The sequence below is a fragment of the Coccomyxa subellipsoidea genome (assembly GCF_000258705.1).
Source record: "Coccomyxa subellipsoidea C-169, whole genome shotgun sequence".
Classification (NCBI taxonomy): domain Eukaryota; kingdom Viridiplantae; phylum Chlorophyta; class Trebouxiophyceae; family Coccomyxaceae; genus Coccomyxa; species Coccomyxa subellipsoidea.
Window position 1 is genome coordinate 324097 of NW_005178022.1, and position 15379 is coordinate 339475.

At 51.2% G+C, this 15379-nt stretch overlaps 1 protein-coding gene across 1 annotated transcript; it reads right to left on the reverse strand.

Moving 5' to 3' along the window:
* Positions 1 to 243: 243 nt before the first annotated feature.
* On the reverse strand, positions 244 to 14786 carry COCSUDRAFT_59785 (hypothetical protein; the record flags this gene model as incomplete). Its single annotated transcript, XM_005643344.1, has 27 exons — positions 244 to 318; positions 635 to 700; positions 1243 to 1508; positions 1872 to 1978; positions 2273 to 2375; positions 3066 to 3279; positions 3628 to 3744; positions 3983 to 4116; positions 4683 to 4810; positions 5141 to 5301; positions 5850 to 6020; positions 6449 to 6613; positions 7039 to 7130; positions 7688 to 7904; positions 8243 to 8404; positions 8756 to 8937; positions 9363 to 9480; positions 10023 to 10160; positions 10608 to 10721; positions 11225 to 11439; positions 11688 to 11871; positions 12263 to 12425; positions 12728 to 12816; positions 13110 to 13249; positions 13535 to 13772; positions 14128 to 14244; positions 14535 to 14786. The coding sequence occupies 27 exons, from the start codon at positions 14784 to 14786 to the stop codon at positions 244 to 246; spliced, it is 4128 nt and encodes a 1375-aa protein (XP_005643401.1).
* Positions 14787 to 15379: the final 593 nt, after the last annotated feature.

The following is a 15379-nucleotide window of genomic DNA, read 5'->3' on the forward strand; positions in this document are numbered from 1 at the left end:
CAGAATGCAGGCAACATGTGCCTGTCAAGTAGGGCAGCGCACCTCAAAACCCAATCAGTCAACCTTTTCTCTCTAGATCCACATTCCAATCATGCATTTGGGTCATGACCCCTGATCAGGTCATGTAGCAATATATTCATCCTTGGTTCAGGCTCTGCAAAGGAATTTGTCACCAGTGCAGTTTCTCTGAATGCTCTCCAATTCTTGCTGTGCACGTTTCGGATAATGTTGTCAATCATGTCTTCAGTTGACGGCAGGCGCGGCAGCCATGGCAGGCGCAACAGCTCGCACCCCTGAGCTCCGCAGGGTTCCCAGGGTCTGCGCAGGGGGAATAAATTACAGATCAGAAAACCCCATCAACCACCCTTCTGACGGCACGATCGCACCCAGTACCAATGCCACTACTAGCGCAATAATCAAGTCACTACAAGATGGCACAGAACATGACACGTCACATGCGCCGTATCTGATACCATGAAACTTGGCAGGGAACTGTTTGAAGTGAAAAGGGGTGTGGGAAGAAGCTGACCTGGAGGCCGCCACTGGGTTCAGCACCTGTATTTTTTTAAGGGTTTAGGGTTTAGGGTTGGCAGGGAACTGTTTGAAGTGGAAAGGGGTTTGGGAAGAAGCTGACCTGGAGCCCGCCACTGGGTGCAGCTGCTGGGGCGTTCACCAAGCATGGGTTGCCATTCAGCAGCACCTGCCCACCCCACATGCTTCAGCAACACTCACTAGAGGCATGCAAGCATAGTTGCACCATTCGGTCGGAACATATTTTGGGGACCGAATATACGGCCCTATATTCGGGCATACGGTCTGAAAACATACGGAATTCGGTCAAAAACGGCCTATTTTGACCCAAAACACCGAATATACGACCGAATATACACCGTATGTCGAATGGCCGAATCCGTATGGTGCAACTATGCATGCAAGACCCATCAACCTAGCTCACTCTCTCCACATCAGGTGGCACACTGTAGTGCCCCAGTGTTCCAGCTATCATTAAAGGACATGGAAATGGTGGGCACGATGCAGTGGCAAACAGTAATTTAAAGCAGCACATGCCGGCCTTGCATGCACATGTCAATGTAAATCTCTCTGAGGCTCCCCGAAAGCACTCTTTCTGCTAACGACCCAATTTCCGTTCACCAAAGAGTCCAACAGGCCAAATGCAATCTTTGAAGAGTAGGTAGATGTGTCTTCTGGAGCTCAGAAACAGAGGAGATCTGGTCAGGTCACCTTGTCTGGCTGCAGAGCGTCCGGGGATCTGCTCAGAACAATAAAGCCGACAGAGACTGCATTGGTGGCTCCAGGCCACAGGACATCCCAGTAGTCACTGGCAGTCCCAGTCAGCGTGCCGCCCAGCACATACTGCGGCTGAGTCAGGCCGAACGCCTGACTAACCCCCGCGTAGTAAACGTTTGCGATGGTTAGTACCCACGGCGTCGGCACCGCCACCGGGCCCACGTTTGTGGCTGTCACCATGACACTTCCCAGGTACAGCCCTGCCCGCGCCACAAATCTCCTTTAAGTACAAGCACACTGTCTGAAACCGTCTACTGGCTCATGGTGATGGATTTAACGATTGAAGGAAGGCATGGGTTTTGAGCGCTAGACACCAAGTGCGATTATGCAAATGTTAAACACGTTTCTCTTGTGCTAGCAACGCTGGCAATGGCGGGGAAGAGACTGTGCTTTGTATGCTTTGTGGTTATTTTTGGAAAGTATTTCCGAAAGTTCTAGCTGACAAATGACCTGAGCTTGTGTTTGAGGATCTGCATGCTATTACTAATGCAAGAGATTGTGGCTCCATTGCCCCTAATCTTCTGTACACGGGTGGACAGTGAGTGGTTGCTGTAGGTCTGTACCTGTTGTGTTGTCTACGCCGGATGATGTCACAGTGACCTGAGAGGAGCAGAAGTTCTTGTTGACCGCGACTGTCGGCGGCAGCCCGGTCGCCTGTTTTGGCTTTACCCTGCGCCACAACACCCCCACAGCATGTGTTATCACCCCTGAAAATTCTGCTTGCAAAAGTTGCCCCAAGAACCAAGCCAGGCTTCTTTTTGCATCCCTGCCTTCCACGCCATCTAACAATTTTATACATTCCTGTGCATTCCAGGGGTCGAGAGGTATCAGACGTATATTCATCTGAGAGCCCTTCACAGATTGCGGGGTGATTCTAGGCGTGAGACAATACAAAGGGACCTCTTGGGCAGGAAAATCCTGCTAGGACAGGCGCAATCAGAAGCATCAAGGAAAGGGGACTCACTTCTGGGCGCTGGGTGGCAGGTACCAGGGATTCAGCCCCAGGCCTATCAAGTAATCCAGTGGCCCCTTCAGCACTTTGAGACCATCCGTGCTGGTTAGGCTCCCTGCATGTGCGCACCATCACATTTATTGCTCAGAATGATCTTTTTGTGTCATCTCTTGGGGCAGTGGTTCAAGAATCAGGCAACCCCTTTGCGAGCAGTTCTTGGCAAATTGCCGAGCACTGTACATTCTACTAGCACAAGGGATTGAAAGAGTGATTGTGCATTATGTGCGCTTTATACATCATCTGCAGAGCCTGCAGGCAAGCCTTACAGTGACGAATCGTATCAGGAGGCTTATTGAGAAGGACCTTTTTTGAGAAGTTTGGTGATGAAACACCCTTAATAATGTATTATCCATTATGAACAGCTTGACCTGCTGCGCATGAAGGCATCTGACACCAAAGGCACGGGTGCAATGCACAGACATGCCTAATTTGGCCGCCAAACGAGGCAGATGCGTCTGCAGATAAGCTACACGTTATGGCTGCCACTTATCCTAACCAGTGTTGGACTCGCCAGATTCAAGCAAGACCCAATCAACGAGCAGGCTTTGGTGCACAGTATCTGTACCGGCCCCCGCCAGCCGGGGCCATATACGATTAGGGGGACGAAATACAAGGATAAAAAATCTGGAAGAGATATATTGAAAAGCTGCTGGAGCGCACCTAGCTGAATATGAATGACTGAAAGAGGGTGATTTGAAGACAAGAGTAATGATGTGTTGATTGCTTGATTAGGCATCTGCCGCACCTGCCAGATCAGGCGTCCAGCCATTCCAGAACCAGGAGGAGATGGGTCCATGCGCGCCGTCAGCCGCCAGGCAGGCGGGCAGGCCACAAAGCGGCTGCATGTAGGCCGCCAAGTCATCAAGCGCTGACTCATCCGTCGCTGATGCCAGCCCCGACCCAAAACTGGCCAGCACCACTGCAAAGCTCCGGCAGCTCTTGGAGTTCACACAGTAGCCCTGCAAAGTGCAAAGACACATATTTTCAAATATGGGGGGTTTTGAAGGCTTGACGGTGCTACATTTCAGGTCCCAGGGTTCAGCATATTGGGTTGTTTTCAAGTGGCAGTTCTGTGGTATGTGACCTCCTGCTATTGATACTGGGTCAGAAATCATGACATTGAGTGCAACGAGTGTGGAGCACGTACAAAGGTTGCAACGCAGCCAGAGCGCATTGCAACACTTGAAATGTATGTAAGGCAGAGCTCAGGGGTATTCTAAAACAGCGCAGCGCAGAAGAGCTGCTATGCAGAGTGTAACAGGATAATTGATGCTTGTATGCAAAGCAAAGGCTCTGTGAAGGCCCACCTCCTTGTTGAGGTAGCCGAAGGATGAGGTCAGACGCTGCCACAGAGCAGCACCGGTGCTGGCGGCCAGAGATCCGTTGTAGACTGACGGCGCTGTGTAGGCCGGTGTGATCACCACCTGATTTGACACATAAACCACAATATTCAAACCTCCTCATTCCCTGCCGATGGTGCCTCACATGGAAGCTATCAAAGACTCTGATTCAAAGCTGCAAATGCATCACAACCTGATCACCTTGGATGTACTTTGGTAGTGCAATTCTATGAAGGCGACACAAGGCTGCAGTTGGTCGAACACGCTCAGATTGAAATCAAAGTACAGTACGAATTTGAAGTTCAAGCTGTAGAGTGTATACCTGGTTGACGTAGGGGCGGATTAGAAGTGTCTTGAAGAATGCGTTGGGGTCGGACAGGTTGTACTTCCTGATCAGGTTGGCGTCCGTGGCAAAGCCGTCGCCCGGGCTCCTTGTCAGCGCAGTCTGCCCCGCTCCTGCTCAGTAAACGATGAGTCGTGATTACTACTTGAGAATCTGGTGTTCAGTCATAAGTGCATGTTCAGAGTCTTCTCAACACATCGGAGTGCGGCTGTGCGTTGTCACGGGACAAGCTGCTTTGCATGCACGTGCTGAGGTGAAGAAGCTCTAAATGTCAGTGGGTTGCGTTGATTCCAATGATAATTTTCAGCCCAGATGCTGTAGTAGCTCTGCTGATACCTACGCATGGCACCGCAAGTTATTGTGCGCGCGCAGCACAGCAGCAAGCTGAAATCTGTGCTGACGCCAGCAGGATTACTGCTGAGATGGGGCCACCGGCATCTGAAGGCACTCGTGGCAGTGATGCATTCCTCCTCCAAGGAGAACCCAGAGTATCAATGTAGCGCCGTTTGCTGCCAAATCATGCATTTGAGGTCAGACTGGATGCAAAAAGATCCAACAACTGGGCCTCTGATGGACCTCCATGGATCCTGAAGGACTAGCTCGGATGGGATGGCTGCCCGTTGAAGCCGCTTCAAGTTTTAGAGTCGGGTGCTGCAATAAGAAGGGGCTAGGGCTAGACGCAGGGTATTGAGTGCAGGAAGCTTGCCTTGCAGGAAGAAGAGGGCTTTGGGGTTGATGGGGTTGAGAGCGTCCAAGGCTGCCATGTAGATGTTTGCCAGCCCTGGGGCACCCCCCGCCGCCTGCCACCTGGCAAGATGACAAGTTGCACTAATTATGCACAGCATACTTCTACTAATGCTACTAGGCACGTCACTGGTGTCCGCCAAAGGCAGAATCGCCCACATGTGGAATGGACATCTTGCTTTGCCACAGACCTGGCTGGCCTGCATATACTGCTGGTTTGCAATGACATCCGCGAGCTATTTGAATTTAGTGTTACGTCAGAGTGTTTTTCGACAGGCAACTGCTCATGATATCCAGCAGAACATATACAGAACTATACCAATGTCAGCGCCTGCCGAAAGACAGTTCAAAGCACAGTACAACATTTGGATAATTGGAAGAACCGAGTTTTACTTGAGGCCGTGGGTGTCCGGATTGCCGAGGGGAGATATGACGATGCGGGGGGCTGCGACGGCATTCTTAGTCACCGTGCTGACTAAGCGCGTCCAGCTCTGCACCCACGTCTCCGGGTTGTCTATCGCCGTTCTGTCGACCTCAAAACTGTTCTCCAGCACCTGCGCCAAAATAGGACACTACGGTGTTGGCATGCGCATGGGCACACATACAATATACGCGCATCAACAACCCCCACTGCCCTCTTAAATGTGGAGTCAATTAAGGGCGTTTATCAGGATGAGATAAGAACATTAAGCACTGCTGTCTTGTACTTACACATAGTCCAGTGCAGACAAGGTAGTTCACAATGGTTTTCTGACAAGTTGCCATTGCTGATCATCCGATGAGTCAGTTTAGTCTACCGTGGATAAGGTCACTCACACCAATGCTTGCTGTGACCCTCCACCACTCAAACATGACTGACAGAGGGTGAAGAAAAAACAATCCTGGTGTGGGACCTCATGCAGGGTGAACAAGAAAGGAAAACGGCATTTGCCTTTCAGTCTTCGCTATGTACAACGCTCGGACTCTGCATTGAAATTTTCAATGGAAATTATGCCACTGGAAGCAACGGAATTATTATTATAATTATTACACGTTTTTCAGTCCTCAAGGACTAGGTACAAAGGAAAGAATTAGAGGCAGATTTATTCCAAGGATCTCGCACCACATAGAAACCATTGCCAGCAAGGAAGCCAACAATGGCCTGATACTCCTGCAGGGGAGTGCCGGTAGGAATGTCAGTGTTGCACTCGCCCTCTCCGTTTGAAGACTGCGCCAGAAGGTCCGGCACCTTGGCAGTCACGGGCAGCAGCGTGCCATTGGGCAGCACAGACGCCTGCAGTGCATCAGCAGCAGTGATTCTGCTGATTATGGACTGATGATCAACAGATCACTGATTGATCATGTGATGGATTTTGTCCTTCTGAAGCTTGGCGGATTGACCCTATTGGTGTTGCAGAACTGTTTCTTTTTTGTTTGTAAGTTCTTGAACGTCATGCTTGGCGCTAACTCTGAAAACATGACTCAGTCAATTGATCAGTGATCACCGGGAAGTTGGCCGGAAGCAGTGTAGATTGACTGATTGGGCTGATTGGGTTGTTTGCTCTGCAATAATGCTGCGTGATAGGGTACATCGCTGAACGGTGCCCTTCTGTGGTTGATGGCAGAGCCTTGAGTGGGACATGCATGTCCTTCTTGTGTGACATGCAAATCAGCTGAGCTCCTCATTGCATTATTTGAGAGCGCCAGTGATGGATGCAGTACCTGAAGCTGAGCAGCAGTGGTGCTGATGCACTTGAGGGGGTACTTGGGGGTCGGGGCAGTGCCCAAAAGGGTCTTGAAGCTGAAGGGCAGCTTGACAGCGTTGAATCCCAGTGATTTCATGCGCTGAACCTGTGTGCTGAAGTCCGCGCTCACGCTGCTGGCACCCTGAAAAGGAACACACAATCTACATTTGTCATCATTGCTCTTATACGCTTTTCCTGCCAAGAGGCAGGCTGCTTTTGGAAACAAGCTTTATCTTCATGCTTCCTCTCACTGTCACCCAGGCGTTTCCTTTCGTTGGAAGGGCCACTGAGAAAGCATTGCTCGAGGTGCGGGCACAGGAATGGCCCTGCAATCCTGAAGAATATGACTGAAGTTCTCTTATAATTTACTGTCTGCCGTGGTGCATCCTCTGCTTCTGGATCATGGAGGAAAGGCATGACCATGATCTTTGCAGAAGTCTTAAGAAGGAGCAATATCAGCAAGACTGGTAAACAACAATGTAGGTGTTGCTTGACGTACCTAGTCCTCAAGAACTGGAAAATTGTGCAATAATTATAGAAATTTATTATTTTAGCAAAGGGGTGAACCTTGAGGTTGTTCAGCATGGTGCCTGTGTCAAAGCCGGGCCATGTTACGCCCCTAAGCAGCACCGGCAGGCCATCAGCGCCCACAATGACACCTGCAGAACACATGAACGATCTTGTCAGTACGGTAAAGGTCCCTCGATCATGCTTGCAGATAATTTATGGCAGAAATCAAATGAGCATAACGCGGGCACCTGCCCTCACTGTCTGTCAACTTACAGCAGGACTTTCACAGGTCAGCTTGCAGATCATAGAGCAGATCCCTATCCTACCCCTTGATGGACTCGCCAGATCCAAGCAAAGACCCAATCAACCGTGGGCACGGTGCTCAGTATCTATACCGCCTTGCAGACCTTTATACCGCTTGCAGACAATGCAGAAATTAAATGAGCATAACGCGGGCACCTGCCCTCAATGTCTGTCAACTTACAGCAGGACTTTCGCAGGTCAGCCTGCAGATTAGAGAGCAGATCCCAATCTGCGTTGGACAGAGACTAGAGCCCATCGACAGCCTCTTCCACGCTTCTCTGGTCACAAGGAAGCCTCCAAGCAGGGCCCTAGCCACCTAGCCACCCCGCTCACAGCACATGCCCTTTCCTGCAAAGTGCCTTACCAGCACAGACTTGGAAAATGGTTACCAGAGAGAGCGTACCATTGTTTGTGGTAAGTGCAGTTGTTGTCGGCCCAACGCCCCCGGCTGATTCAATGCTGCCGCCGGTCGACGGCTTGTAGGTGAACACATCTCCGATCGAGCTCGAGAATGCGCCGTTGCTAGAGCCGCCGTTGTTGTTGTTGGATGCAAACGTGACTGGTGGCGGCGGCGGAGGCGCCAGCACTGATGCTGCAGGAGCCGCCCCGGTTTGTGCTTCCTGTACGCAGGTCAGAGATGTAAAAGTTTGTGTCTGTGGGACTTTGTAATGGCTTGCATAAATGCTATAATGCATGGGGCATTGCAGGTCCAGCAGGTCCCATTGTGTCTGGTTCCTGAAATTTATGAAAGTGAAGTGTGTGCCAGGTCTTTTCCAATCCTGATCGAGCACGACAAGAGCGACGCAGACATTGGCAACGAAATTCGAGGGCACTTCCATTTTTCAAGATGAGCCTCAAAATGAGCTACTCTCTACAGAGGAGCATTTGCAAATCCATGCCACTTCCAGGCAGAGGTCGACATGTGCTTCGGGCAACATGCTGAAATGGGGGGACTCACCGGAGGCAGGACTGGGGTGGGCGGTGGTGGTGGTGGAGGAGGGAACGCCGTTGGCGGAGGAGGGGACTCCATCGGCGGGGGTGGATAATCGGTGGGCGGCGGTGGCGGAGGGGAATCCGGCGGTGGCGGGGGCGAGTCCGGCGGTGGCAGGGGAAGTGCAGCCTGCAATTTAATAGAACCCCTCTTTTATTTATTGTTTTCTATTGAGTGGTTTATGTTCAATGGAAAAGCAGCACTTGATCAGTCTTGGTGAGTATAAGAAGTACAATCGTTCCTCAACAGCTGCAATTGCATAGTCCCTAAAGGCCTCAGATGACCTCTAAGTTGGGCACCCCTCAAAAAGGAGTGGCGCTCAAAGATAGCCTGGAAAAAAGAGTCTGGGGACTTCAGGTGGTGACAGATCCAAGGTACTATTTTCTGGATGCTTCGTGGGATGCAGTCGTGGAGATTTGATGCATGACAGGCAGCGCAGCATGACACTGAAAAGAGCGTTAGGTAAGTTTGGTATCTCACCTGTGGCGACGGGGATGGGGATGGGCTGTCCGGGGGTGGCTGAGCAGGGGAGGAGGCCGCTGCGGGGGATTGTTCCGATGGAGAGGGGGACGCGGCGGGGGATTGCTGCGTTGGAGAGGGAGATGCATCGCTCGACTGAGGCGACGGCGAATACTGGTCTGAAGGCGGCGGAGAGCTTGGTGCTGCAAATGCACATCAAGTGTGTCAAACTTTACTATTTTGCATTGTGTGTTGTTGCGCTACTGTCTGCCTCCACTCTTTGCTGTTTGATTTTGCAGTAAAACTAGTCTGGTTGCATCAGGACCAGAAACACTGAAAATGGTTCTTTGCATAAAGCAAAGAGCAAAGCCTGTGCACACATCATCAGCATGCTTGCACTTGTAACACTTTTCACCTGAGCCAACCAGTGTGCTTGATTTCAAACTTTCAGGACGCTTACTGCTCTTGGCAAAATCTTCACTTCTTTGAGTCCAATTGGTAATGCAAAAAGAGCGCACTTGACGCAATTAACCCTATAATATCACTGCGGGCGCATTGCTTTGCAGCGCAGCCCCTAGAGATCGCAGGAAAGCTTTACAGGAGAGTGAGAGGAGTAGAAAGGGTTCACCTCCGATGACGGAGGCAGTCGGGGTGGGCTGCAGCCACCAGGGGGTGTATCCCAGGGCGATCAGATACTGCATCTTGTTCCAGTCCACCTGCGACCAGTTCTCTACCAGACCCAGGCTCTGCCCTGAACAGCAAAATCCACCGGGTTCCATCAGTTGCCAACATAAGTACGCGCTTTTCCTGCCCGAGGCAAGGTGCGTCTGCAGACAAGCTGCATGAAGCGGCCGCCAGAATCCAATCGCAAATTCCACCAAAGCTGGCTGTTTGTATTTCTGCGAGAAGAGGGCTGCGGAGCGCAGACGTAGCATACATCAAGCCAGGAGAAAGTGCGCTGTTACATGGCAGAATGGACAGTGCAACAGCCTTCTTCCCCGCATTCTGCAATGTAGCCGTGCACAATTGCCTGCAATGGTCTGATAGAAAAAAACCTTGGCACCAGAAACCTTACCGGTGGGGGACAGGTGTGATTGCGCAAATAAAGTCAACAGGTCAGGCAAATGAGCATGATTTTTTTGCAGAATGCGAGGGAGAACGTTGACATCAAGTCCCCTATATGCTGCAATGTTCTTTGTCCTCTTCGGCCTCGTGCCTGCATTGATCCAGAGATGCAGAGATGCAGAATGATTTCCCTTGTGGAAGAGAGGGACAGAAGCGGGGTGACAGCTGGGGGCGTGCCTGAGTTAGAGTTCCAGGCCCACCAGAAGACCCCAGACAGTCTGTTGTGCAGCCCGTCCGCGGCCGCGCCGTTATTCAAGAAGTAGGGGATCAGGTCCTGCATTGGCTGCGCATCCTGGTAATCCTGCACAAGCGCACAAGATACATGTCATTTTGAAATCATTATATTGCAACACGCTTTTCTTGCCAGACGTAAGATGTGTCTGCAGATGAGCTTCAGGAAGAGGCCGCCACAGCTCCAAACTTTTTTGGGCCTCACCAAATTCATGCAAGTTCCAATTGACGAAGGCAAAGTGCTGAATGTTTCTACCGCTGACTTTTTGATGCGCATATCTCGCACCTTGATGTGTTGCAAAGCACCCTCTGGGCATGTGAATCAATATAACGCTGCCATGTCACTTGCATGCAGGAGGACTTGCCATCACCAGATGAACCCCACTGCCTGTCTTGCCGCTGGATGCTGCATACATAATCCCATGCATGCATATCAAATGGCTAGTGAAGTTTGGCAGTCGGGCCAATGCAAGAGGGCACTTGCCGTAAATCCAGTGCCGGTCTCTCCAAGGATGACAGGAAAGAGGTGACAGTCCCCAGAGGGGCTGCCCAGCACATTGGAGCCCGTGCAGTAGCCCTGCTTGTTCAGGTATCCGAACGATGCAGAGTAACGCGCCCACAGCGATGTCCCCTGCACAGCCACACGCACAATAAAAAGATGGCATGAATCATCTTTGTTTTTCAATTGCACTGTTGCCTGCATGTCTGCTTGACAGGTTTTGCTAGGTGACGGTAGGTAATCTGCTAATCGTGCTACTGTGCACATACTCTAGCCAGCTTGTCACTCATTTGTACAATTGCATTAATATCCCTTTGGACATCGGGATGTCCCATGTGCACGGTTGTGGGTATGACTTGATTCCACTGGGATCATCTGGCATCATGTTCTATATTTCTTCTCTGCTCTCCCAGCATTGCAAGGCCATGAAGTTTGGCTGTTGAGCCAGTCCAGCTGTCTCTGAAAAGTTGCTGGCCATGACCAGGGTTCAAAAGGGTTTGCATCGTATTCAGTACACAAAAACAGGAGCTTGATAAGCGATCCAGATAAAAATCATGCATGCAGGTCTCCTCGTGATGCATGAGGAAAACAAGGTGGACAGGCTTGCTGGAAGGCATGCATGCATGCATCCTCACCTCAGTCTCTTCGTGAGCCATGGAGATGGATGGCGGGTAAACATGGGGCCCAATGATGATCTGGGAGAGGTAGGGCTTCTGCAGCAAAGAGCTGAAGAAGGGGTTGGGGTCTGACAGGCCCCTGGAGGATATCACATTCGGGTCTACAGCTGTACCGTCTCCCCAGTTCTTGCCCAGATTCCCCTGGCCAGCTCCCTCCACCAAGAACAGCACATCTGTGGCAAACAGGCATATGTGTAAATTCGTCAACACTGCTTCAGGGTGCTGCGTGCACAAGCTTGACTCTCCCAAGCAAGCACAGTTTGTGTGTCTTGCAATGAATGCTTGTTTTGTCCAGGCCTTTATATTTCTACATCGAAGCGCGTTGATTCACGTGGGAAAATCAGAACGTTCGAATAAATGGGCTCTGGCTGGATCGATGTGAAAAGGTTGCACGGTTTTGGAAAGCCCAGGAGGCACGCACTTGAGGCGACGGGGTAGACGAGGTCCATGACGCTCAGGTACAAGTCCTCCATCCCGGGCAGGCCAGCGTCCGGCTGAGCCTCCCATCGCAGGTTGCCAAAGTCCGGCTCGTTGAGGAAATCGCAGATGACGCGAGAGGTCGCCTCGGGATATTTCGTGCTCAGCTGAGTCATCAGGTCCAACCACTGCATGCAATAGAGGGAGGCTGTTTCACACCCTGTCAGACAAGCCATTCTTCACAGGCTTTGTAGTATTTACTATTACAGAGAGGATAGCACACAGGCCCTTCCTGCACGGCCGGCATGTGAATGCATCCTGGCAAGAATGACTTTGTGGGCGAGCTATACTTCGCAATTCAAAGCATGCCATGTACTGCATCCATGCACTATCGGACAATGGAGTGCAAGAGCGATGTCAGGGCGTGCATACCCGTCTGAACCACTTCTGGGTGTACTGCAGGACTGCAGTGCTAGAGTACCCTGACAGTTGCATGCACACTGACAATTACTGCACTAACGCTCTGTGCAGCACGCTCTCTGCCTCCGATGACAGCAGGTTCAACAAGGCACTGCGCACCCGGTTCAGCCACTTCTGGGTGTCCTGGGTGGCGGTCTGGTCGAGGTTGAACTGGTTGTCCAGGATGATGTAGAAGCCCTGGCTGGCAAAGTAGTCGACCGTCCACATGAACCGGTTCAGCGTGCTGTCCTCTGGCAGATACGCGTTGCACACCCCCGGCACACTGCACAAGATGCACAACAATTCAGAACGCTTCAATTGCATGCATGCAATGTGGCCAATCATGCTCCTGGGCCGGAGGTATGGCATGTATGCTGCAAGCCTACAAGTCGCGTGGCAGGCCCTTCTTTAGTAACTGGCGCTGTTGCATTGCCTTGCATCTTGCGCCCAACACAAAAACCTGCCCTATGGTGCAGTGCAAGAATCACAGCAGGTATGGCCCTTATCGCTTGAGCACATCCCATGACCGGCGCTGGCAGCAGAACAATGCACGCGCGGTGAGCTGTGGCTGGGTGGAATATCTACCTGGCGGGAGGGGTGGACCACTGGGGCGGTGATCGGCTGGGTGTGGTGCCAGGTGGCGTTGTGTCTGCCACCACAACATCGCTAGACACCTGCTCGCATGTGCAAACCCATAAGCTTGCTGAAACGCGGAGTTTTTAGCTATGACTGTAATTACTCATGCGCAGCATCTTCCGGTACGGAACACGAATTAAGAAAAGAGCTGGTGGGTTCCATTGCAAGAGCTGCTCTTAACTGCTTATCCCGAGACTTTAGAGCAGCTCACAACAGGTATCTCCGAATACTTCAATCAGTGCTTCAGGACAGGGCTGTACAATGAGCACTACCCGAGAAGACCTCAAAAGTACATCTGAATAGAAGCAACACCACGTTAAGGGGCTCGTACCTGTGCGCAGTTCCTGGCCTGGCTCTGAGGGGGCTTGTCGTAGATGTCTGAGAAGCTGAAGGGCAGGCGCACGGAGTTGAAGCCCAGCAGCTGCAGCCGGTACACAATCGTGGCAAAATCCAGCGTCAGGCTGTCAGAGCCTGCAGCATATGCACTACATGGTCTCCAACTTGATCAGATGAAGAGCATGTCAAAATTAGTATCAAACACTAATACAGAAAGCATAGCACGTTGTTGAGGAGCACATCACACTGTGGCGCAGGTCACAGGGGTGATGACCAAAACAATGAAATACGCTCCATGTCGCTGGTCCTATAATATAGCATCAGACATGGGCACTTTGAGGTCTGATTGAAGCTGCAGCAATTGTTGTGAATTATAGTTGCAATGCTAGGGGGACACGAGACGTAGAATCAAGTACTCACCAGCCCAGAGGCCGTCCAGGAATGTGGTGCCAGTCTCAAAGCCAAACCAGTTGATGCCCCACAGCTGCAGAGGCTGCCCGTCCACGCCGATGATCTGCCCGTTGACCGTAGTCATCGAGAACGCTGACTCAGCCTTTGACTTTGTCGGCGGCGGCGGCGGCGGCAGCTGCGCTGACTGGACCGTGCATGGCTGGTTGTTGACTGCCACCACATCCGGCATGCCCAGCCCATCAGACACCTGATGCACACCAGAAAGTGTCGCTTAGCATTTTCTTTCGTTGCATGCTGGCCCTGTTAAGAGAGGCAACACGCATTTGGTTATTGTACAGTTGTACACTGTTCCTTCCTGGTGGAGGCAAAGTGTAGTTGCAATGAAGCTGCACAGAAAGCCTGCCCCAGGCCCTGCCCTTGTTGGGCGCTCAACATCTCCCACGAGAATCCATCCTGCATGATCTTTCTGTTACGGCAACCAGCTTTCATTTGGCGCAGTCATGATCTGTCAGTCATTTAGTGATGGGGGAGCCTTTTACAGAGCTGTAACGACGGGCCTTTTTAATTCAGAGAGCAGCGAGGTGAGTCACGCATGGGTGTACCTCCACAATGAGGCCCACGGCGATGCCTCCGCCGTTGGGCGCCAGAGTCTGCCAATAATTCAGCGCATCTGACACAATGGTGCCATTGGCATTGCTCACCACCTCCAGATTGAATGTCTGCACCAAAATAAAGACCCCTCTTTTCATTCCCTCTCTGTATCCAAAAGATTGCTTGAATCTGTTTCTTCACTTCAGGCCAGCTGTGCCAACCCATCACAAGGGCACCATATGAGCCCTTATTTTCTTGTACATTGCTGAACGTACATGAATTCTAGAAGTCTAGCTGCTGGGAAACGTGCAGCAACAATTGCCAACTGGGTCTGCAGCTGTAAACCCAGGTCTACAGGTCTACTATTGCTGGTTGCAGACCTAAGAATAACAAACAGCCGTCTTTGAGAAAGACACACCTGTCTGATGTTGCCGTAAGTTGGGCTCTTGAGGGTGAGCGACCAGGGAACAGTCAAAATCTGAGGGGAGCTATTGACAATGTTGAGGTTGACACTGGAATAGCTGTTGTTTGTTCCATCTGACACCCAAGCGTTGCTGACTGTCACCACTGCCTGACAGGTCACTGCTGGCGTCTGTGCTGCTGCTTGGGCTGCACATGCGGCCAACACCAAAACTACCAGCAAGAAGGGCTGTGTGAGGCGTTGGAGCATCTTATTCAAACTCCTGTAATGGAATTGGCTGGCTAAGCTTCTGTTCCCTACTCCCTGCGATTAAGATGAACTGATTACATTTTTGGTACTGCTCGTGATCTTTTGCAAGGACTTTAACATATGATAGTGCTCCCAAGCTTTCCAAGTTAGAAGGATCCTTGGACTTGTACAACCTCAGTGCTGGCGACGACAATTGAGTTAGAATATGTAAAATTGTGATATCAAAATCATAAAGTGTGGCTGTGAGTGCGGCGTTGCTCTAAGTTTCAGCGTCTGCATAATCAAGAAGCTCGATCGCTGAGGGTGCATGCCGTTCACAGCCTATCAAGTGACAGGAACACCCGCGGATCATCTGGCTTCGACTTCTGTAGATTATAATTGTTGCTTGATCATTACTTGCCTGGATCATGCTATAGCTGCGCCCTGCCACAAGTCTAGGGTCGGTCCGGCACTTGTAACTCCTAGATTTCCCGACTCGCTTCCCCGACTTTTGCGGCCATCGGAGGCTTGCTCATACATTTCAAACTCTTTATACAACTCTGTAAAATATCTCATGTACTAAAGCATCCCCTCGGTGCTTCCTCGATGGCTTT